The following is a 22890-nucleotide window of genomic DNA, read 5'->3' on the forward strand; positions in this document are numbered from 1 at the left end:
AGCACTGCTGAGCGCTAACAGCTGGTCCCTGGTGGAAACAATAGGCGCGCGACTCCGCACGGGATCTCCGGACACGGTCGTAAACAAGGAAAAAAGGAGCGCAGAAACCAGAGAAATCACCACGCTTTTGGTGTCCATTGTGCCTAGAGTAGTAAGAAACACTAAACTACCAAAGAAACTTAACTTAAAAACTTCTAAATTGGAAAAAAGTTAGAAAAAGCTCAGAAGTGAGCAGGAGCTGCTGCAACAGGCTGCCACCTCCGCGGCGCCAGCTTTTATTGATACGTGTGATAAAACCTGCAGCAGTGAAAGCTGAGTTTCTTAAAGCTCACAGATTATCAGGTGTTTCAAGTTACAGACATAATCATGCCATTCGTCATTGGGCCCCATGCACACGCACTCCTCCGCTCCGCGTTTTGGCTGACCAGGGTGCCATTTGCTGTAAGTGATCTTCTGACCGTTGGTGTCCAAAAATTGCTTCTTATCCCAACTGTAGCGCGCCCCGAGAAAGGCGGACTCGGACGAGCCAGAGAACTGTCTGAGCAGCTGAAACACAGCTTGGTTCGCATGGTCGCTTTTTGGCAGGACGAGCGCTCCTTTGTGCGCCCTGCAGTGGCTCTGTCCACCCTCGAACGTGGTCACCAAGCCATTGGTGACGTAATACTTCTGGCCCACCTTCCTGAAGGCACGAAAGCTTAAAACTGTGAGACATAAAAACAAGATCAGGTTTGCTTCATGAGTCTTACGCTGGAGCTACCAGGCTAATACTAGCATGCTAATATGCTAGCTGCATGCCTAAATCATTACAGGGTCCCGAATAGAGCAACGGTGGCGGGTTCAAGCACCAGTAATGATCTGGGGTGCAGGCGATGCTAACAGAATTAGCAGTTAGCATTCTCCTCCAAGCGTGTTGAGCATTTTTTTTTATTCCAGCGCTAGTTGCGTTGTGTGATGGGGGGGTTCTAGATAATAGTAATTATAAGATCCCATTAAGTGTTAGCTACGTTTTTTTTTATCTGTTCTGTAGCTTAAATGGGAAACGTGTGAGAGGATTTACCTGTCTCCATCTTGGAAACTTGGGACTGAAGCTTCTGCACATCTGAGAGCAAAGTCTTGATCACAGCAGCCTCGTTCACATTTGCTTCAACAGAATAAAAAAAACTCACTGGGTTTCCTAAACCAACCCTTAAATATTACCCCTAAACATTACCCCTAAACGTTACCCTTAAACATTACCCTTAAACATTACCCCTAAACATTACCCCTAAACATTACCCCTAAACGTTACCCTTAAACGTTACCCCTAAACATTACCCTTAAACATTACCCCTAAACATTACCCTTAAACATTACCCCTAAACATTACCCCTAAACGTTACCCCTAAACGTTACCCCTAAACATTATCCCTAAACCAACCCTTAAACGTTACCCTTAAATGTTACCCTTAAACGTTACCCTTAAACATTACCCCTAAACGTTACCCTTAAACATTACCCTTAAACATTACCCCTAAACATTACCCTTAAACATTACCCCTAAACGTTACCCCTAAACGTTACCCCTAAACATTATCCCTAAACCAACCCTTAAACGTTACCCTTAAACGTTACCCTTAAATGTTACCCTTAAACATTACCCCTAAACGTTACCCTTAAACATTACCCTTAAACATTACCCTTAAACATTACCCTTAAACATTACCCCTAAACGTTACCCCTAAACGTTACCCCTAAACGTTACCCTTAAACGTTACCCCTAAACGTTACCCCTAAACGTTACCCTTAAACATTACCCCTAAACGTTACCCCTAAACGTTACCCCTAAACATTACCCCTAAACGTTACCCTTAAACACTCCCAGTGGAGGTAAAGGGAAGCAGACGTCTGAAGCTCTAATAAAAAGAAGCTCCTCACAGAAAGTTCTTCACCTAATGGTGATGAAGACGCTGACTGATGCCTGAGACACGGTTCTACCAGAGTTCTGAGAAGAGTTCGGCTCTAGAACCTGCTTTTAAAATCAGATCATTAAAAAGGTGGAGGGATACATGCTGCAGGGTGTAGTGCAGCTACAGAAAGTAGTCCCTAAAGAAAACTGGATTAGTTGAGATTTTCTATTCACTATTTAACCATCATCATCATCATCATCATCATCATCATTCCATATAAAACTCAGAAGACTTGTGCTGTAGCTGCACTGGTGGGTTTAGATAGGAGATAATTATGGGCTGTATCTGTGTTGTAGTCATGCCTACACCTGGTTCCAAACGGCTCACAACGATGGTTGGAACACTAAATTATGCAATTTTGAAAATTCTGTGGATTTTCCCGATATTAAGCATTACCTGATGACCCAGGATCTCCCTTTTGCCCTTTGAACCCAGACGGGCCCACCACGCCAGGAGGTCCCTGGACTCCTAACCCTGAATATTGCATAAATATAATTTTCCATAAGGATCTGGTTGAAAAACAGAAGGACGTTTTCAGAGAGATAAATTCGTCTTCCACTTTATAAACAAACCTTTCTCTCCTTTCTCTCCTCTTGCCCCCGGTGGGCCTACATCACCAGCCGGACCTTTCTTTCCAGGGGGTCCGATGACTGAGGAACCTTAAAACAGCAGAAATCTAATCTCAACATTCCAGCTAGAAAAGCTTCAGGTAAGAATCCCGATCCTGTTTGCTTACGACTCGTACAATTAGCCAGCGATTAGCGTTTTGCACATGCAATTATGGAAGAAATGGGAACTTTGGCCCAACAAGTAAACAGTAAATAGCCACTAATTAGCATTTTGTTTGTGGCCTAATGCTAATTGTTGGCTGCTACAGCAAATCATTGCACCACCTTAGCCCATTTTTCACAACCAAATATATCAAATTCAACATTTCACAGCAATTAGCTTTGTGTTTATGGCCCTGGTGAATGCTAGCAAACATCCATTGTTAACTGATGGCTTCTGATGGCTGCTAATTTCCACTCATCGCTAGCCGCATTAGCAATTTTGTGACCGATTGGCCCCTTAGCTAACACAAACCTGGTTCTCCTTTCTGTCCTTTGGGTCCAACAGATCCTTCTTTCCCGTCTTTCCCATCTTTGCCAGGCAGGCCGTTGTGTCCAGGCATCCCTGGGACCCCGGCGTAGAGCGGGCAGCTTAGTGGCTGAGGCTGCTGAGTCTGAGCCCCAGCTAACGAAAGCAGGACACCATCCAGAAGCAGCCAAAGCAAAACACTGCGCTTCAATGAGGAGATCTCGCAGGATCTGCTGGAATCACACCACATCATCATTCAGAAATGATCAACTGAACCTCGGTAAAATGTAAACATGAGTAAACATGAAGAGTTCAGGCTAAGCCTGACTGAAAGCAGGATGACTTCATCCTGACCTTTGGACTGTAATCTTGTTTTCCAGTCAGAGACGCTTCCCCACCAAATCAGAGTCGACACATTCACAGCCAGGGACATACCTACATGGCGTGGTTGGGCCGAGATGAGACTGGGCGAAGGCGTGGTTGGGTCCAGGTGAGACTGGGGCGAAGGCAAAGTTGGGTCCAGGTGAGACTGGGGCGAAGGTGGGGTTGGGTCCAGGTGAGACTGGGGCGAAGGCATGGTTGGGTCCAGGTGAGACTGGGGCGAAGGTGGGGTTGGGTCCAGGTGAGACTGGGGCGAAGGCACGGTTGGGCCAAGATGGGTGAAGGCGTGATTGGGTCCAGGTGAGACTGGGGCGAAGGTGGGGTTGGGTCTAGGTGAGACTGGGGCGAAGGCAAGGTTGTGTCCAGGTGAGACTGGGGCAAAGGCAAGGTTGGGTCCAGGTGAGACTGGGGCAAAGGTGGGGTTTAGTCCAGGTGAGATTGGGGCGAAGGTGCAGTTTGGCCAAAGGTGCAATTGGGGTAAATGCACATTTAGGATGGAGGTATGTTTGGGGAGAAGGTGCCTTTGGGGCCAGGAATTGGCCAGGGAATTGAACCCTGGTCTGTCTCTGCGAAGATGGCATTGTTGCCCACTATACCAACCGGCGAGCTACGTCTCTGATCTACATCATGCTACGTTATACAATAATCTATTACACGGCACCTTGAGTGGACCACTTTCACACATGCTAAGCACTGCACCAGGGCTCTTAAATAGAACTCTGGACCACCATGTTCAGAAGGACCAGGGTCTGCCAAACGGCCCAGGTTCTGAGATCTTAGGTAGAGAACGTCTTTGGTGTGAAGCTCCCTCTAAATCTCCCCGAGCCCAGATCAAGTTGGTCCAAATTACCTGGGGTTTCTAATAAAGTGGCCATTGTGCCAGAATTGACAGTAAGAAGGGCTTACCTCCTGCGTCCCATGTTCATCCGAGCGGTGTGGTTTGTGAGAGGATCTGTGAGCAGGCTGGACTTCTACTGTCTTTAAGCAAACAGGACCTATTTCACAGCCCGACCCGCTGGTCAGTCACCTGCCCACCTGCCCTGTTTCTGCACGGACAATTCACCAAACTCTGAAAAGATAAAAAAAAAAGATGTAGGACTTCAGCTCACACTTACAGACGCCGGGAGAGGATCTAATGAAGGTTACAGTCGTCTGTGGTCAGTTTAGGGCTAATCCTGACCGCTGTGTTTGTTTTAAAAGAGCAACAGAAGCAAAGTACAATGACCCTGGATACAGCAGTTCAGCAGAGCCATTTCAACACCACTCTTCAGGCCTTATTTCGTTTAGTGCCCAGCAGCTCGTTTCCATCAAACTGACCCGCTGCAATGAAAGCACTTCCTGTAACAACGTCATTTCCTGCTAAACCATGGCTGACATTTCAGGTCGTCCCCGTAATCTCCAGATCAGGACCTTCTGACCGTCTGATGAGAGTTCCCTACACTCCACTAACTAGTGCACTAACCAGCACACTTCTACACTCCACTAACTAGTGCACTAACCAGCACACTTCTACACTCCACTAACTAGTGCACTAACCAGCACACTTCTACACTCCACTAACTAGTGTACTAACAGTGCACTTATACACTCCACCACTAACTACTGCACTTTTACACTTCACTAAGTGTAACCAGCTAACCAGCACACTTCTACACTCCACTAACTAGTGCACTAACCAGCGCACTTATACACTCCACTAACTAGTGTACTAACAGTGCACTTATACACTCCACCACTAACTACTGCACTTTTACACTTCACTAAGTGTAACCAGCTAACCAGCACACTTCTACACTCCACTAACTAGTGCACTAACCAGCGCACTTATACACTCCACTAACTAGTGTACTAACAGTGCACTTATACACTCCACCACTAACTACTACACTTTTATACTTCACTAAGTGGTGCCCTAACCAGTGTACCTCTACACTTCACTCACTAGTGCACTTCTTCACTCCACTAACTAGTGCACTAACCGTGCCCGTATACACTCCACCCACTAACTAGTGCACTTTTACAAAGCTGGCGGCCCTCTAGTGCTCACAGTACCCGGGGTACAATTCACTTTGAAAAATCTACGTTCTATCCAGAAATGAAGCACCAACATGTATTTATAAGATTTTATTTTATTTTATTTAAAAGTAAATCATTTAATAAATATCCTCCTTATTAGTTCACAAGATGAGGTTCAGATTAATGACTAATCTCCAAACCAACAGTAAAACCATCACAGCAAAGATGCTAAACTGAATGTACGTATACAATCAACATCAACCAAAAGTTCATTTCTCAGTATGAAGATTCTGTCCGTCCATCACTGAAGTGGTCGAGCGAACTTCCCCTGAGTGTCCGAACAGCAGAGTCCAACGCTCGCTGTCCTCAAACCCAGACTGAAGACCCTCCTCTTCTGAGAGGACTCAGACAGAGTGTAGAGAGTGTGGAGGACTGTGTCTCCAGACTGACCTCTGTGTTTAGTAGAGTCTAAGATCAGAGGATCTTCTGGACTCTGGTCTGTATAAACTAGATAAGGGTCTTTTCTGAGTAACAGTTAAGCACCTTTCTAAGCCGCTCTGGAGAAGAACGTCTGCTAAATACTGTAAATGTAAATGTAAATCTACCTGTACCTGTTTGTAAACAGGTACGTAAACGTTTACCCAGGCCTGAAAACCATGCCACCAGACTGCCACCTGGTGGGCGTGTCTTTGAGTTCAAATATGGACTCCAAATTACACCCGTCAAACGTTTTGTGATGCGATGTGGGGAGAGAGCGCCCTCTACCCACTCTGGAGAGAGCAGCATGACTGGGATTCGAACCAGCAATCCTCTGGTCATAGTGACAGCGCCTTATTCCGAACAATCTTTATTTAACGGGATGACAAAAATATGAATAGAATATAAATAATTATATAAATCGACTGAATCTGATCAATTATGCCGTTATTACTGCAGCCATGTTTCATCAGATTCACTGAACTGAATCATGAATCATTTCATCACGATCATCGTTAATGTTGGACAATCGGTCGAGACTGCTGTTACATCAGGTGACCGAACAGCAAATCTACTTCCTGCCATAAGAATCCTGGAATCTGGACAGAAGATAATCCTTGGATCTGACTGGAGGGTATTTGTCTGATCCATCGCAACAAGTAATGATGGCGTCGTCGTCCGGCTGCACGAAGAAAGCCAAACTCTGCCGTGTGCTCAGGTCACCCCCAGGGGGCAGCAAAACCCTGTGGACCTAAGGGGGGGGGGGGGGGGGGACCACCAGATGGCACAGTGAGAGGGGTCAACTGAAATGTGAAATGATTGTGTGGGATAATGTAAAGGATCAGGGGGGATATTTACAGCAGACACAAGCACATCGCAGGTCCACCTCTGCATCAGATCTGCGATGTTGACCAGGACAGTTCCAGGAATGCTCGGAGCCGAGATATACTCCCCTGTGCGACTCAGGACCTGAAGGAAATCAGTGGAAAATGGAAGGAGCAGCATGCAAATATATGTATATCAGATACACTATATGTCCAAATATCTGTGGACAAAATATCGACTCCAGCATTAACATCACCTTCGTGGAGGAATCATTAGAAGAAGCCCTTTCCTAAAGACTCCCCACTAAAAATTCTGCCTCAGAAATTATTAGAGCTGGGCGATATGGCGATATTTTATCATATCGTGATAAATGTTGTTATGGTGATATACAGTAAGCTTTTCTTAGCATATGGAGGAGACTGTTAGTGCTAATAAACACTGATCAGCAGCAGATTTCATTACTAACAGTGTAATTACACTGAAGGGTTAATTAGATGGAGAGCAGCAGATGTTAGTGAGTATAAATGGTTCAGGATAAGGATCTGAATAGTTGTTTTTAGTCTGTGATAGATTATCATGTAAGTCTTTTAATATCGTGATATAATATTTTTACCATATCGCCCAGCCCTAGTGTGGAATTTCCTAAAAAAAGGAACACCTGCACAACTGTTCTGCGGCGTTCCTAACGCACTGTGATTTGCCGGTTCTGGCACCACCATTAACATCGTTCTGGATCAGCCTGCTGTCTCTCACCTGGAGGCCGCCCTCCTGGCTCTGGAAGACAAGAGTGATGCTGCCATAGTCAGAGTGCTCGCCACAGCGGAGCTGACCCTCCTTCACGTGCTCACTCTTCACTGGAGGGTAATAAAGAGAACGCAGGGTGCTGTCGTTCCCCTCACCTTAGAGTCAGAAGAACACACATTTTAGAACCTTGTTCACAAAGTTATCCAACAAATTACTCAACAGTTTGCACTGATGAGACTCAGTTGATTGAATGTAAACTTGCAGCCTGGATTTCAGCTTTTTTAACAGTCAGCTTTTAAAGCAGCACTATGTGAGAATCTTGCTCTTGGGCTCCCCCTACAGTCTGGACATGCTTTACACATGAACGGAACCGTCACTGAAAGGTGTAGCAGCATGTGGGCTGAGGCGGTAGAGTAACACTACAGGATTTTACACTAATATGACTCTATGGGTTCTGCAGCGTTACACAGCAGCAGTTCTGGAGAGAGGTTCTCCTCCTGCAGCTCCACCACCAAACCTCCATAGTGCAGTAGCAGCAGCAGCGCTCTGTTGAATGACGGAGTGGGAATGACGGAGACGCCGTTCTCCCTGTTCCAGTCAGTAGAGCATCAGCATCATCCTGTTAAGGTGGAGCTAATACAGGGTGTTGCTGATTTCTGTACATCCTCCGACACCTGAAGGGAAGAGGGTGATCTCTCGAGTGATAACGAAGCTCCATCCAATTTATTTGGGGTGAGACTATCGCCTTGATCTGACTTCACTGACCTCACCGATGCCTTTCTGGACAAGCTGAGGGATCCAAAAGCTCGATCTGAAGGTGGAGCAGTATGTGGGCTAAGGCGGTAGAGTAACACTACGGGATTTTACTCTAATATGACTCTATGGGTTCTGCTGCGTTATACAGCAGCAGTTCTGGAGAGAGGTTCTCCTCCTGCAGCTCCACCACCAAAGCTCCATGGTGCAGTAGTAGCAGCGCTCCGGCTCCAAGGTGTGTTACTCAGTAACTACAGGGACTTCTGTGCAAACTGCTGCTTTAAATGGTTAAGAAGCACATGATCAAAAGAAAATCCAGATAAGGTAAGGAAACCATGGGAAGATTAACCTGAAGAAGGTTAAACGTTGAACCCTGGAACCACTGGTTTAACTACCCAGGACTTGCTTGCCTGCCAAACTGACCGCAATGCTGCAGAGGCAGCACACTCAGGAGGTCAAAGTTTCCAGGACTGCACCCAAGGGTCTCTAGATCTGCTGTAGATACACTCCTAAAAAGCTAAGGTGCTACACAATGTTCTTTGAGCGATGTCACGGACATGCACATCATTCTACTCACCTCCAATGAACCTGTGGGCTTCCAGAAAGGTATCGGAGTCCAGGCCGAGGCTGAGGGCCATCACCCTGAGCACACAAAGAGCGAGCTCCTTACAGCGCAGGAAGAAGGACACTTGGATATCACGAAAGCCGTCAACACCATCTCTGGGCCATTCCTGCACAAATTGGGACGAAAATGAGACGGGTTGAATGTGGACGAGCAGTTGGGGCTCAGTTTTACAGAAACACAGAAGAGGTGTAATTACGAGGTCTGTGCGCAGAGAAGTCACGTTAAAGGCTTCCTTCAGGTCTCCCGGCCGGCGAGGATTCAATCTGAGGAAAACGACAAAGAAAGAAACCACCATTTTTTAGAAGAGTGAAGAAGACAGAGCTACAATACAAAAAATATATATGATTAAAAATGGAATCGAGTTTAGGGAGTCCACCTTTCCGTCTCTGAGGAGACCCAGCCATGGTTTGCATTGCAGGTGTAGCCTCCTCGTCTGTAGGGTTCTTTCTTCTCCTCTGGAAGTAGGCAGAACCTCTTAGAAATGGACATCACCTGCTGCACCTGCGGAACCACAGAGCTGTTTTTGCTGACCTTTCCAGAGAGCACAGGCTCTGTACTGAACGCAGGTCCGGTAGATACACACCTCATGGTCCTCTATTCCAGTGTTCTTCAGGTAAACGAAGCCCACCCCAGTGAACGCAGCTCTCACTTCTTCACACAGCTCCAGCAGCTCCTGCTCGGAGGCCTCGGTGTCGGCGCCGAGCCCGAACCTGCAGAAGTCCACGACAGGTATGCCTTCCATAGCTCACGGGATCAGGAGGAGCTCACCTTCAAACCTTCAAACTTTATATATATATATATATATAGAAACATGAAAATGATATTATATTATTAGCTAACTGTAGCTGCTGTAATAGTTAGTTTTATAGAGGTATTAGCTTCATTTGTCCAAATTTTGAATGTAATTGACTTGACTTGATCTGAGTAGCTAGCACTAGCTGGTTTGCTTTGTGGATGCAGTTAACAGTTTACTCTTGTTTGACTGTAAAAGCCCATGACATAACACACACACACACACACACACACACACACACACACACTCACACACACACACACATCCAAAAATAATAATTAAAGGTAAAGGTAAAGGTGCACGTATTTGTCACTGTACAGCGAAATGTGTCCTCTGCATTTAACCCATCTGGTAGTGAACACACACTCACACACACACATGTGTTAGGGGCAGTGAGTACACACACACACCCAGAGCGGTGGGCAGCCAACTCCAGCGCCCGGGGAGCAGAGAGGGTAAAGGGCCTTGCTCAAGGGCCCAACAGTGGCAGCTTGCCGAGCCCGGGAATCGAACCCACAACCCTGTTATTGATATCCCGGCGCTCTAACCGCTGAACCACCACTGAAAAATATTATCATTAAAAAACTAAAAAATCTAAATCTTTCTGTTTGCATTTTTTTGTCTTCTTCTGGTAAGTAAATTCAAAATGATGAAACACAAAAATTGCGCTGATTTACTCTGACGATAAATTCAAATTAAAATCACTAGCTTTACCAGACTAATAAACACAGCTTACCTAAATACCTTTAGTTTAGTAAATCTTCCCTCTTCCTCAGTTTTCTTCCTCTTCCTCACCCTCAGGCCCAGGCGTCACACACAGAACTGCAGTCTGCTCAAACTTCTGCATTTAACCACCAGAACAAACAAGGTTCCGGCTTTGGAACGGGTCTGACCTTCAGCCCAAAGTCCAAACAGTCCAAAGAGACTGTCTGAGCTGACGTCACGTCCTGTGATTCTGCCGGAGTGGGCGTTTAGAGGGAACACTGAATCCTGCCTTGCTGTTCTCAGAAATGCCCTGGTCTGGAGGTAATGTTCTAGATAGTTTACGCCCATCCGCGCTGGCCTGCATTCTGCAGGTGTCCCGTCCTGTGTCCATGTGGAAACTACTTGGAGCTGCACCTTAAAACTTAAGGCCTAGTAGTGCTGTTACTAAGAGCACTAGTAGTTTTCCTAGTAGTATTAGTGCTATGTGTGATAACTGTAGTAGTAGTAGTAGTAGTAGTTGTGGTAGGAGTAGTTCTACTACTAATAATAGTTATTTCAGTGTCGGCTGTAGTGGTAAATTCTGTCCCAGTAGTTGTAGTGGTCTTAGATTCCGCATTAGTAATAGCAGTGATAGTAGCAGGGCCACACACACACTACCCGGTCAGTGTCACTGCTGTGCTGAGAACGAATCACCATCCCAAAAATATCTGGACAACAGCGGCCCTGCGTTCAGAAACTGACTAATGATGAATAGGGTGGATAAACTGTGCAGAAATGGGTAGGCCTGGAAGCACAAGGTAGGGGTTTTTAATAAAGTGGCCAGTGAGTAAAGGGCAAGGTAGGGGTTTCTAATAAAGTGGCCAGTGAGTGGAAAGGCAAGGTAGGGGTTTCCAATAAAGTGGCCAGTGAGTAAAGGGCAAGGTAGGGGTTTCTAATAAAGTGGCCAGTGAGTGGAAAGGCAAGGTAGGGGTTTCCAATAAAGTGGCCAGTGAGTGAAGGGCAAAGTAGGGGTTTCCAATAAAGTGACCAGTGAGTGAAGGGCAAAGTAGGGGTTTCTAATAAAGTGGCCAGTAAGTGGAAGGGCAAGGTAAGGGTTTCTAATAAAGTGGCAAGCGAGTACAAAGGCAAGGTAGGGGTTTCTGATAAAGTGGCCAGCGAGTAGAAGGGCAAGGTAGGGGTTTCTAATAAAGTGGTAACAGGCGTACTTTCTGAAAGACCCACTTGAAGTAAATTTTGATGGGTTGATGGACCAGCTTGGTCATGTTGGTGTAAGGGGTCAGTCTGTGCTGCCGCCACCTACCAGCAGAGGGCGATGGCGGCGTGGCACTGTTACCCAAGGTAACCAAACTCCAATCCCCAGAATCCCTAGGGGTAATCAGTACCAACCAGACCCAGCTGGTGGTCACAGCATTTAGGAGGGTGAGAAAGGGCGCCTCTCTGTCACACCTTTGTAGAGGGGTAACCGGTACGGTTCACAGAGCTGAGAGGAACACTCCAACAGCCCCACGGTGGAAGAGCCAATAAGCTGAGTGAACAGTAGACCACGCTCTCACTGATTAAAGATCCGTGCTGTGTTGGTGCTAACTGCCCTCAGTCTGAGCTTCGCCATCTTGGCGTCTCCTTTGTTTGGTTTTCCCGCCTTTTTTCATGTCATTATTCTAAGGGGTGCAGTTCCACCCATGGCCTGTGCTTGCTGGTGGCGCAGTGGTGGGGTGTCGGACCTCCACTGTCAGGGTTGCTGGTGCAAATCCTGCTGGGAGCAACTTTCCACACCCACAGTCACATGACCCACATCCCCTTCAGGTCCTTACAGGTTCCCCTCTCTGCACTTGGGTCCCATCCCCGACCGTCCCGTAACAGTTGGTGGGTCATATTGGTGGCTCTGCTTGGTCATGCTGGTTGACCAGCTCAATCATATTGGTGCACCGGTCTAGTCATGCTGGTTGTGTTGGTGGACCAGCTTGGTCATGCTGGTCAGCCTGTTTAATTCTAGGAGATAAAGAGAATTTGGGAAATTGTTGTATAGAACGTTTAAACATATGAACCTAAAGCCACTTCCTCCACTATTCTTCCTCTTTATTACTGCACTGCCTTTCATCTCTGGTTGGGTTTGAATGTGTATTTTTTCTGTTGTTATATTCTATGTATTATTGTTGTTATTGTATTGTTGTGCTGCTCAGTACTGTGTAACTGCTACTGGCTGCTAAAATGAATAAACAACATGATTCAGCACCAGTGAAAATAATAATAACCGCTCCCATCCCGCTGAATCACAGTATTCTCCTCTTCCTCTGTTGTAGTGAAGATGCCCAGGTGCTTCCTGTTGATGAACCACTCAGGAACAGACCTAAGTGTTATTTCCAGCCTGAGGCTTTAAAAGACGCTTCTAGGATCAGTGTTTAGATCAGTCAGCGATACAGACGGGAGAACACTGTGGTGATCTCTAAGAGAAGGTAAGTGTGGGTCTCTTTCTTTTCATAACTGTAACAGCAGACAGAGCCTCGGGATGAAGGGCAGATGAGCAGCTTGACCATTTTGGGGGACCATCTTCATCATGCTGATCATGTTGTTGGTGGACCATCTTGGTCTCGTTGGTACTGATCTTTTCCGGACAGGACGTACGCTGGTATTAAGGCAAAGAGATACACGACCAAGTATTATTTTGATAATATATTTATTTATTTATTTATAAGTGTATTGGGACCTTGTACCTCCCACAGTGAGCAGAGGATGGTGCTGTTGAGTCAGTTCTTCACTGCCCTGCTGCTGCTGCAGTTGGAGCTGCTGCGTCTGGTCGGTGGATCTGAGACTGCAGCTCCTCAAACTCTCAGCTGTCCGGCTCCTCCTGGGGTTCCCGGCACTCCCGGACACAACGGCCTTCCCGGGAGAGACGGCAGAGACGGAAAAGACGGAGCCGCCGGACCCAAAGGCGAGAAGGGAGAGCCAGGTACAGCATGTGGGCCTAGTTCAGAGTTGGAGAGGGAGTCGGGAGAGCGAGGCCTCAGCAGGAAAGTGATCCCTGTGCTCTGATTGTAGGGCTGAGTGTGCAGGGACCTCCAGGTAAAGCAGGGCCACAAGGTCCAACAGGTCCAGCAGGCCCAGCCGGACCCAGAGGATCAAGGGGAGAACCAGGTTTGCCAGGTAATAATGCACAAAGCCTTTGAGACATAAAAAGAGGGATTGTAGACAGATAAAGGTGGCAAACTGTGACTTTTAGAGCTAGGCCTTCAGTTCAGACCATGAACGTCCTAGAACCCTAAGCGAAAGGGTTCCATATGTTGTTGTTTTTTTTTAAGGTTATTTAAAGAGTCATATATATAAATGGTTCTTTGAAGTGGTTCTGGTTATACAGTTGCATTTCCTAAAGAACACTGAAGAGCCCTCTTGAGTCATAAAAGGAGAAAGTCCTGCTTATGGGATACTAGCAGTACGTTACCACTCTGACTGTTGTTGGCTGTTCTAGATTGAGCAGGAACATTTGAGCTTGATCAGAACTTATCTGGCCTTCTTTGATGACCTGGAACAAACAAAGGTCAAAGACAGTGGAGAACCATGAGCTGTTAGAGCCAGGCCTACAGTTCAGACCATAAGTCCCATAGAGGCCTTATTAAGAGGGCTCTACACAGTACTAGTACACAGTACACAGTGCTGGACCCTTTTTTTGGTTCCTCAGTGGTCAGAAATGACAAACTGGACATTTGTTGCTGTTACATCTTTGGATTTTGTTTTTCAGTTTGAAGTAAAAGTAGTGAACACCGTGAACAGAAACACTGGAAGATCTGGTGAATCTCAAGTTTTACTCCCTTCCATCTCAACCACGAGTTCTGCCAGCTCAGATTCCTCCTTTGGTGCTGTGTCAATTAGCTGACAGTTAGTGCATAGTTCTGTGGAATTATCTGGATTTCTGCATGAATAGCTCATAAAACCCACCATGAGCTTCATCAATCATGTTCCTCACCCTTCACAAGTTTCCCAACACAAGCTCTCAGTGGAGGTTAGAAGGTGTCTGAACTGTGGGGCGTCTCGCATCGCTCTAATTGAGTGATCATAGACGTGAGAGAAACCCTCAGAGATGGTCTGAAAGTTTTGAAGTGTTCAAATCAATTGGAAATACGAACTAAAACAAACTGTTTACACTTTTATTCAAATTTATGCAGATTTTATGCGGTTTGAAGAAAATCAGCGGAACTTTGATTTCTGTTCAATAATAACAGTAATAATAATGTTTAATAATAAACAGTTTTTTAATATAAATAGACCTCAGGTTATTGTTCACTAAAATCTAAACTTTAGGGCTTCTCTCTTACATCCCCTTGACTTTCTCTCACAGGGAACGGACATAACGGCCTGCTCACGTCTGTGCACTCAGAACTCCAGCTCCTCAGAACCAGGCTCCTTACAATGGAGAAAGGTAGGAGACACATTGAAGCCACAAACACTAAAGCATCTCACACCTGTCTAGTGACAACAGGGATTTTAAATAAAAATGCAACATTTGATTTTTTTTTTTTTGTATGATCAAACAGTTCGGAGGGGAGTTGGCACCTTCTTTTTTTTCTTCATAATCTTCCTCCTAAATAATCCGACATTCTGTATCCGGTTAATTTTAAGCTGCCAGTTTTTCCACCTTCAAGAAGGTCGGACAGAAATACTACGTGTCAAACGGATTGATCGCCTCGTCCACTGAAGCCGCGAGGTTCTGCGCTGGTGCTGGTGGAGCGCTGGTTCTACCGAGAAATGAGGCTGAAAACAAAGCTCTGACTGCGATGCATACGGCTCTGGGTTCCACCTACATATTCCTCGGTGCAACTGACCGAGAGAAGGAGGGTCAGTTCGTAGATCTGAGTAAAAGGCCTCTGACCTACACCAACTGGATGCCAAATGAGCCCAACAATCATAATGGGCAGGAGGACTGTGCTGGTATTTACACTGATTCCAAGTGGAATGACTTACCGTGTGACTCTGCGTTCCACGTCGTGTGTGAATTAACAATTTAATCTTTTATCTTAGTTTAAGTAAAAACATTAACATTCAGTCCTGATCTGAGCGTTCAGGCTCCTAACTCCGTTCCTCTAACCCTCATTCTACTGTAGAAGCTCCAGATCTCAGAACAGATAAAGCAGGTGAACATAAATCCAGTAAAAAGGAGAAACAAGAGCTTCTCATTCTGAAGAAAGTAGTGAGATCTTGTTGGTGAGCTAGTCTGAAGAACAGAGGTTGGTTCCTCCAGGGTTCTCCTGGACGCCCCCCCCAGTCCAGCCAGCACAGCGTGGAGGATGTGTTCAACTCCATCAGCAGCAGCAGCTCACCTGATTTACCATCATTAAGCCCTGATTTACCACCAAACCAGGTGTTGATATGAGGAGAACTGAGGAGTGTTATTCCTGTTAAGAAGCTGGTCTTATCTAGAAGGTTCTGAAACCATTCGGTCTCCCAGACAAGTGCTGAAGGTGCTGATGGAGCTGCAGCTGAGAAGATCCAAAGCATTTTCCACCAGCAGGTTCCAGCAGCTCAGCAAATCAGATTACACGCCTATATACATTGAAGAGAGACGGCCCTGCTGTTTAGTCTGGTTGTGGAAGAGGAATTAGTCAGAACTCATAGCAAACCTGCAGTTTATACGAAGCGCTGGAGCTCCCTGTATATCTGGATGCTCTTACTTTCACTTTCTAAATTAGTGTTCCATTAAATACTGCACTGATGTGTCCTAAAACTTTACCAGCTTTTGTTGTTTTGTATTTGTGTGTGTGTGTGTGTGTGTGTGTGTGTGTGTGTGTGTGTGCGCGTGCGTGCGCGCAATCTCTCTCTCTCACTACACAGACATAAAATAAACATAATAGTATTATTAATAGTCATTAAATTCATTATATTATCAAACCAGCTCCAGGATTGAACATCACCCTACATACACAAATACTGAGCAAGCAACTCCAATTTCTTCTCTGACCAAGAAAAAAAAAACAAATTATAATAAATTACAGTAAATGGACAAAAATATAACAATTAAAGTAATTAAACTGGCCCCTAATTTTGCCTCCTGGTTTCGAGTGACCCTGTTGAACTGAAGAAGAGGTGAGGTATTTGATTGTATGCTCATGAAGTGAATTAGTGTTTACATTAAAAACCTCCCAGAGCTAAAGTGGAAGGCAGCTTATCTCAGACTGAATGTTCCAGTGAGATAAACCTGACTAATGACTCCCTCCTCTCTGAGGAGCTAATCCAGCTGTCAACATCACTGCACTGCTTGGTACCGCCCCGCCTCAGAGCCCCTGATGCTCAGCTTTAGTGGAACCTCTTCAGGAGATGTTCCTGAGTCTGAGCAGGAGGACAGAATGTCTCAGGAACCGGAATTCTGCAGTGAACCTGGAGTCTGATCAGACAGCAGCTCGGACAGTGTTTATGCACTGGAGGGAAGGGGGTGGGGGCAGAGAGGAGGACCCTCCCTCCATCTTTATAATCTACTGACAGGTGGAGCTCCCTCAACTTAAGCCATTCCCTGTTGATGAAACTCACATCCCCCAGGTAAGACATTTCTTCCAACTTCATACTGGATATTAATGTTATTAGAGTTTCATACTGGATATTAATGTTATTAGAACTTCATACTGGATATTAATGATATTAGAGCTTCATACTGGATATTAATGTTATTAGAACTTCATACTGGATATTAATGATATTAGAGCTTCATACTGGATATTAATGATATTAGAGCTTCATACTGGATATTAATGTTATTAGAACTTTATACTGGATATTAATGTTATTAGAGCTTCATACTGGATATTAATGCTATTAGAGCTTCATACTGGATATTAATGTTATTAGAACTTTATACTGGATATTAATGTTATTAGAGCTTCATACTGGATATTAATGTTATTAGAGCTTCATACTGGATATTAATGATATTAGAGCTTCATACTGGATATTAATGTTATTAGAACTTTATACTGGATATTAATGTTATTAGAGCTTCATACTGGATATGAATGTTATTAGAGCTTCATACTGGATATGAATGTTAGAGCTTCATACTGGATATTAATGTTATTAGAGCTTCATACTGGATATGAATGTTATTAGAGCTTCATACTGGATATTAATGATATTAGAGCTTCATACTGGATATTAATGTCATTAGAGCTTCATACTGGATATTAATGTCATTAGAACTTCATACTGGATATTAATATTATTAGAGCTTCATACTGGATATTAATGTTATTAGAACTTCATACTGGATATTAATGTTATTAGAGCTTCATACTGGATATTAATGTTATTAGAGCTTCATACTGGATATTAATGATATTAGAGCTTCATACTGGATATTAATGTCATTAGAGCTTCATACTGGATATTAATGTCATTAGAACTTCATACTGATATTAATATTATTAGAGCTTCATACTGGATATTAATGTCATTAGAACTTCATACTGGATATTAATATTATTAGAGCTTCATACTGGATATTAATGTTATTAGAACTTCATACTGGATATGAATGTTATTAGAGCTTCATACTGGATATGAATGTTATTAGAGCTTCATACTGGATATTAATGATATTAGAGCTTCATACTGGATATTAATGTCATTAGAGCTTCATACTGGATATTAATGTTATTAGAACTTCATACTGGATATTAATGTTATTAGAGCTTCATACTGGATATTAATGTTTGTGTATCTGGGGTCTTGTACCTCCCACAGTGAGCAGAGGATGGCGCTGTTGAGTCAGTTCTTCACTGCCCTGCTGCTGCTGCTGCTGCAGTTGGAGCTGCTGCATCTGGTCGGTGGATCTGAGGCTGCAGCTCCTCAAACTCTCAGCTGCCTGCCCCCTCCTGGGGTTCCCGGCACTCCTGGACACAACGGCCTTCCCGGGAGAGACGGCAGAGACGGGAAAGACGGAGCCGCCGGACCCCAAGGCGAGAAGGGAGAGCCAGGTACAGCATGTGGGCTGAGTTCAGAGTTGATGAGAGTCGGTGAGACTTTAGCAGGAAAGTGATCACTGTGCTCTGATTGTAGGGCTGACTGTGCAGGGACCTCCAGGTAAAGCAGGGCCAGAAGGTTCAGCAGGGCCAGCAGGGCCAGCAGGGCCAGCAGGTCCAACTGGACCCAGAGGATTAAAGGGAGATCCAGGTTTACCAGGTAAACAGCAGCACAATCAAAATAAAAACTGAAAATAATCCAGCGAGGGAAGTAAGAGAGTGAGTGTACAGGCTTTACTAAAGTCCATCACTGAGAACAACACAGCCCGTACAGCCCTCCAGGTGTTGGCTCAGTCCTCAGGAGGTCACAGGTTCAATCCCTGTTGATGTCACAGCCATCTGTGTCTGAGATGCCCTCTCGCTCTCGGAGGGGTAAGATTGCTCTTTGGTAATGAGGCTGTGTTCATTTTTTTCTAAATCAATTTCAACTTAAACTCAAAATTTAATGTTCGTAATTTTTTAATTACTAAGTAGTATTTATTTTTGGATAGAAATGTACACTGACCATTTATAACATTTGAATTTGTTTTCCATTTTAAATCAAAACCCAACATCAGTAAATTTTACATTCAAGTCAATTCAAGTTTCAAATTGTTTTTAGGTTTAAATTGAATTTTAGGTCAAAGTTCTGTTTTGATTAAATTCAATTATAGTTCAAATTTTTATTTCAGTTCCTAATTCAAATTTTGTTAAATTCATTTTTAGTTCTAAAATTTACGTTCAGATCAAAATTGTAGATCATAATTTAAGTTTAGTTTCAAAATTCAAAGTTGATTTTTAGTTCAAAATTCAATGTTAATAAAACAAAATCTATAGTTTTGAAATGTATAATTTTCATTTGTTGATTGATTTAATTGATTTAATATTAGTAAAATAGTAGAAATTAATTTATGGTACACTGACCATTTAGAACATTTCAGTTTTTAGACTTTAGACCATTTAGAACATTATTGGAACTAAATTTAAATTGAAAAAAAAATTCTAAAATATTAGTTAAAAAATTCTTTCAGTTTCAAATCAGTTTTTAGTTCTGTTTTGGTTAAATTCCATCATGGTTCAAAATTTTAGTTCAAAATTCATAATTTAAGTTCAAGAATTAAATTCAGAATCCTGACCTTTGAAGTCTCATTTCTAACGGTACGAGCAGGTGACTGTAGTGTTGTGGGGCATTTCTATTGAGAGGAGAGTCTCTGTCTTTTTCACCTTCACTCACAGGGACTGCAGAGAACGGCCTGATCACAGCTCTGCAGTCAGAGCTCCAGACTCTCAAATCCAGGCTCTCTGCAGTGGAGAAAGGTTAGTGATCTTCTAGAGACTCTGAGGCCTAACAGACATGCTGGAATCATGTGTTCCTCTAAAATAATCCAATTTTCCTGATTTTCTTTTAAAGTTTTACATTTTTCCACCTTCAAGAAGGTCGGGCAGAAATACTACGCATCAAACGGGATGAAGGCCACGTTCGATGAGGCCGAGAGGTTCTGCGCTGGTGCTGGTGGAGCGCTGGTTCTACCGAGAAATGAGGCTGAAAACAAAGCTCTGACTGCGATGCATACGGCTCTGGGTTCCACCTACATATTCCTCGGTGCAACTGACCGAGAGAAGGAGGGTCAGTTTGTAGATCTGAGTAAAAGACCTCTGACCTACACCAACTGGAAGCCAAATGAGCCCAACAATTATAAAGGGAACGAGGACTGCACTGGTGTGAACACTGATTCTAAGTGGAATGACTTGCCTTGTAACTTAGCTTACCATGTTGTGTGTGAAATAGCAATGTAACTTTGAAGTAATGGGAAGTAATGGGAAGTAATGGGAAGTAATGAGGAGTAATGGGAAGTAATGGGAAGTAATGAGAGGTAATGAGAGGTAATGCTGATTGAGATACATGGTGATACTACAGGAGCTGATACTGTTGTTAGAGATGAACTTATAATAACTTACACTGATAATAATACACTTTAAAAGAATTGTAGCTTAGTTACAAAGTTCTGAGAAACGTTAACTTCTGATCCTCGACTTCAGAACAGTTTACGTTAAAATCAGCGGAGAACCCTCAGAACCTTCTAGAAGTTTCGATAAGGCCTAACCATCTCTGAATACTGGAAACACTGGCATCATTCCACTGAACTAACGAGCTGAAAGTATCGGACTGAACTCGTACTTCAGTTTAACAGAATGACGCTTGTATTTAAACTGTATTGAAAAACACTGCAGGTTTTAATCCACTACAATTCTGAATTAAAACTCAGTATTTCAGTTATATTTGCTAGAAATTCAGTGGTTAACTAGTTATGTTATTTCTATACAAACGTTACCCTAAAAAGAAGTAAACATCACTGTATGAAACTTTGTACTGTTATGATTCACATGTAGCTTTCCTAAAAACAACAGTTCTTCCAAAATTCAGCTATTTTCATTTGGGAATATTAATGTGAGAGGTTTCTCGTGGATGACTGACTTTATTTCATGTCTGAGAGATGTTGTGTTATACATTAGTTATGCAACATTATTTCATTATCCCCTTTTTATTGTGCGTTAAATCAAAATACAGCAGCAGTAAATTCTACATTCAAGTCCAAATTCAAGTTTCAAAATTTTCAGTTTTAAATTAAATTTTAGGTCAAAGTTCTGTTTTGGTTAAATTCAATTATAGTTCAATTTTAATTTCACTTCCTAATTCCAATTTTGTTAAATTCATTTTTAGTTCTAAAATTGACGTTCAGATCAAAATTTTAGATCATAATTTAAGTTTAGTTTCAAAATGCAATTTAAAGTTGATTTTTAGTTTTTTTGTTAGTAAAACACAATCTATAGTTTAGAAATGTATAATTTTCATTTGTTTGATTGATTTAATGGGTTTTATATTAGTAAGATTTATTCATTTATGGGACATAAACTTTTAAGACTTTTTTCAATTTAAAAGTCAGTAAAAGCATTTAAAATGAAGCTGGAATCTGGTTAGCAGTTTTTATTCATTCCAATTTCTTATTTTCTCTAATATACCAACCAAACCCCTGAAGAATAACTCACTAAACTTCTGCTTCACAGAATATTCCTAATCAATATTCAGTATATTTCATGTGTTCTTATGTCAGTTTAACTTTAAACACTCTTTCAAGTGTTTACATTTAATTGATAACATAATTATATGTTAATAATAATATGTTAATAAATAATTCATATGTCCTGATTTGAAGATTTATACATTTGTAAACATTTGTTGTACATTTGTTGATTTTATTTAGATTTAAATTTCCATATTCAGAACATACCCAAGGTCAGAGGTCAGATGTAGTGGGTTTAACCTTTTTGTTTGATTATGTAACAAATCAGTTTTACAAATATTCAGTTTTGCAGTAATATCACACAGGTTGACATAAAATACAACCCTTTGTAGTCTGATACAAGCCTTTGAGTTTTAACTCTCACTGTAAATTTTATAAACATAAATAATAATGAATAAACACTTTGTTTGGTAAACTCTGTTATGGCTGCACGCAGTGTTCTGTGGTCGGCACTAAAAAGCAACATTTCACTAAAATTAGTATCAGAGTATTAGTGCGGCTTCTTCCTGCTTATCACTGAAAAGGTTCGTTCACATTCTGCCTGAAGAACCAAACCTCAGATGATGGATAATTGGGGCTGAATATTCCGGGAAGGCGTCTGGTGGATTGACCCGCATCTGACCTCCTGGGGTCGTAACTCGCAATAAACGGTCCTCCTACCACAGTACAACCCCTAACCAAACGGACCTGCCTTCTGGGTTACTGTGCAATGAAGCAATGAGGAGGCGGGAACCGGAATTCTGCAGTGAACCTGGAGTCTGGAGTCAGGCAGCAGCTCGGACAGGCTTAACCCCTGTTGTCACCCTGCTGTGTTTATGCGCTGGAGGGAGGGGGGTGGGGGCAGTTTGGGCAGAGAGGAAGACCCTCCCTCCATCTTTATAATCTACTGACAGGTGGAGCTCCCTCAGCTCAAACCATTCCCTGTTGATGAAACTCCCGTCCCCCAGGTAAGACTTTTCTTCCAACTTCATACTGGATATTAATGTTATTAGAGCTTCATACTGGATATTAATGTCATTAGAACTTCATACTGGATATTAATGCTATTAGAGCTTCATTCTGGGTATTAATGCTATTAGAGCTTCATACTGGATATTAATGTTATTAAAGCTTCATACTGGACATTAATGTTATTAGAACTTCATACTGGATATTAATGCTATTAGAGCTTCATACTGGATATTATTGTTATTAAAGCTTCATACTGGACATTAATGTTATTAGAACTTCATACTGGATATTAATGCTATTAGAGCTTCATACTGGATATTAATGTTATTAGAGCTTCATACTGGATATTAATGTTATTAGAACTTCATACTGGACATTAATGTTATTAGAACTTCATACTGGATATTAATGTAATTAGAACTTCATACTGGATATTAATGTTATTAGAGCTTCATACTGGATATTAATGCTATTAGAGCTTCATACTGGATATTAATGTTATTAGAGCTTCATACTGGATATTAATGTCATTAGAGCT

At 43.0% G+C, this 22890-nt stretch overlaps 4 protein-coding genes across 7 annotated transcripts; 2 read left to right on the forward strand and 2 right to left on the reverse strand.

Moving 5' to 3' along the window:
• Positions 1-321: 321 nt before the first annotated feature.
• LOC140562813 (uncharacterized) lies at positions 322-4279 on the reverse strand. Its single transcript, XM_072688668.1, has 7 exons — positions 4255-4279; positions 3459-3776; positions 3030-3179; positions 2519-2605; positions 2343-2420; positions 1058-1141; positions 322-701 (listed from the first exon to the last, which is right to left on the reverse strand). Exons 1-7 carry the CDS (start codon positions 4277-4279, stop codon positions 322-324), a joined length of 1122 nt encoding a protein of 373 aa, XP_072544769.1.
• Positions 3205-9586, reverse strand: LOC140562670 (uncharacterized). 2 transcript variants are annotated; one of them, XR_011980166.1, is made up of 9 exons: positions 9428-9586; positions 9221-9345; positions 9041-9107; positions 8797-8950; positions 7476-7621; positions 6756-6866; positions 6062-6648; positions 4311-4473; positions 3205-3253 (listed from the first exon to the last, which is right to left on the reverse strand). XR_011980166.1 is itself a non-coding variant. In XM_072688496.1 (7 exons), exons 1-7 carry the CDS (start codon positions 9584-9586, stop codon positions 6469-6471), a joined length of 942 nt encoding a protein of 313 aa, XP_072544597.1. In that variant the 3' UTR covers positions 5574-6468. The 2 variants fall into 2 exon arrangements, 1 of the variants encoding a protein (XP_072544597.1); XM_072688496.1 differs by lacking the exons at positions 3205-3253; positions 4311-4473 and having other exon boundaries at positions 5574-6648.
• Positions 9587-12755: 3169 nt separating this feature from the next.
• Positions 12756-16060, forward strand: LOC140562672 (mannose-binding protein C-like). Its single transcript, XM_072688501.1, has 5 exons — positions 12756-12795; positions 13063-13289; positions 13379-13483; positions 14673-14753; positions 14954-16060. The coding sequence occupies exons 2-5, from the start codon at positions 13073-13075 to the stop codon at positions 15337-15339; spliced, it is 789 nt and encodes a 262-aa protein (XP_072544602.1). The 5' UTR covers positions 12756-12795; positions 13063-13072; the 3' UTR covers positions 15340-16060.
• Positions 16061-16732: 672 nt separating this feature from the next.
• Positions 16733-20998, forward strand: LOC140562671 (mannose-binding protein-like). Of its 3 annotated transcripts, XM_072688498.1 has the most exons (5): positions 16733-16864; positions 18062-18294; positions 18377-18499; positions 19555-19635; positions 19730-20928. In XM_072688498.1, exons 1-5 carry the CDS (start codon positions 16845-16847, stop codon positions 20113-20115), a joined length of 843 nt encoding a protein of 280 aa, XP_072544599.1. In that variant the 5' UTR covers positions 16733-16844; the 3' UTR covers positions 20116-20928. The 3 variants fall into 3 exon arrangements, with proteins under 3 accessions (XP_072544599.1, XP_072544598.1, XP_072544600.1); XM_072688497.1 differs by lacking the exon at positions 16733-16864 and having other exon boundaries at positions 17912-18294; positions 19730-20998; XM_072688499.1 differs by lacking the exons at positions 16733-16864; positions 18377-18499 and having other exon boundaries at positions 17913-18294; positions 19730-20998.
• Positions 20999-22890: the final 1892 nt, after the last annotated feature.

The sequence above is a fragment of the Salminus brasiliensis genome, chromosome 9 (genome assembly GCF_030463535.1).
Source record: "Salminus brasiliensis chromosome 9, fSalBra1.hap2, whole genome shotgun sequence".
In the NCBI taxonomy this organism is placed as follows: domain Eukaryota; kingdom Metazoa; phylum Chordata; class Actinopteri; order Characiformes; family Bryconidae; genus Salminus; species Salminus brasiliensis.

Coding starts and splice junctions, on each gene's coding strand:
- LOC140562672 (XM_072688501.1), top strand. CDS start 13,073: ATGGTGCTGTTGAGTCAGTTCTTCACTGCCCTGCTGCTGCTGCAGTTG. Junction 13,290..13,378: donor AGGCGAGAAGGGAGAGCCAG/GTACAGCATGTG, acceptor CTCTGATTGTAG/GGCTGAGTGTGCAGGGACCT. Junction 14,754..14,953: donor GCTCCTTACAATGGAGAAAG/GTAGGAGACACA, acceptor GTTAATTTTAAG/CTGCCAGTTTTTCCACCTTC.
- LOC140562671 (XM_072688497.1), top strand. CDS start 18,027: ATGTTTGTGTATCTGGGGTCTTGTACCTCCCACAGTGAGCAGAGGATG. Junction 18,295..18,376: donor AGGCGAGAAGGGAGAGCCAG/GTACAGCATGTG, acceptor CTCTGATTGTAG/GGCTGACTGTGCAGGGACCT. Junction 19,636..19,729: donor GCTCTCTGCAGTGGAGAAAG/GTTAGTGATCTT, acceptor TTTCTTTTAAAG/TTTTACATTTTTCCACCTTC.
- LOC140562670 (XM_072688496.1), bottom strand. CDS start 9,586: ATGGAAGGCATACCTGTCGTGGACTTCTGCAGGTTCGGGCTCGGCGCC. Junction 9,108..9,220: donor GTCTCCTCAGAGACGGAAAG/GTGGACTCCCTA, acceptor CGTTTTCCTCAG/ATTGAATCCTCGCCGGCCGG. Junction 6,649..6,755: donor GCGATGTGCTTGTGTCTGCT/GTAAATATCCCC, acceptor CCCCCCCCTTAG/GTCCACAGGGTTTTGCTGCC.
- LOC140562813 (XM_072688668.1), bottom strand. CDS start 4,279: ATGGCCACTTTATTAGAAACCCCAG. Junction 2,606..3,029: donor AGGACAGAAAGGAGAACCAG/GTTTGTGTTAGC, acceptor TGCTGTTTTAAG/GTTCCTCAGTCATCGGACCC. Junction 702..1,057: donor AGTTTCCAAGATGGAGACAG/GTAAATCCTCTC, acceptor TATGTCTCACAG/TTTTAAGCTTTCGTGCCTTC.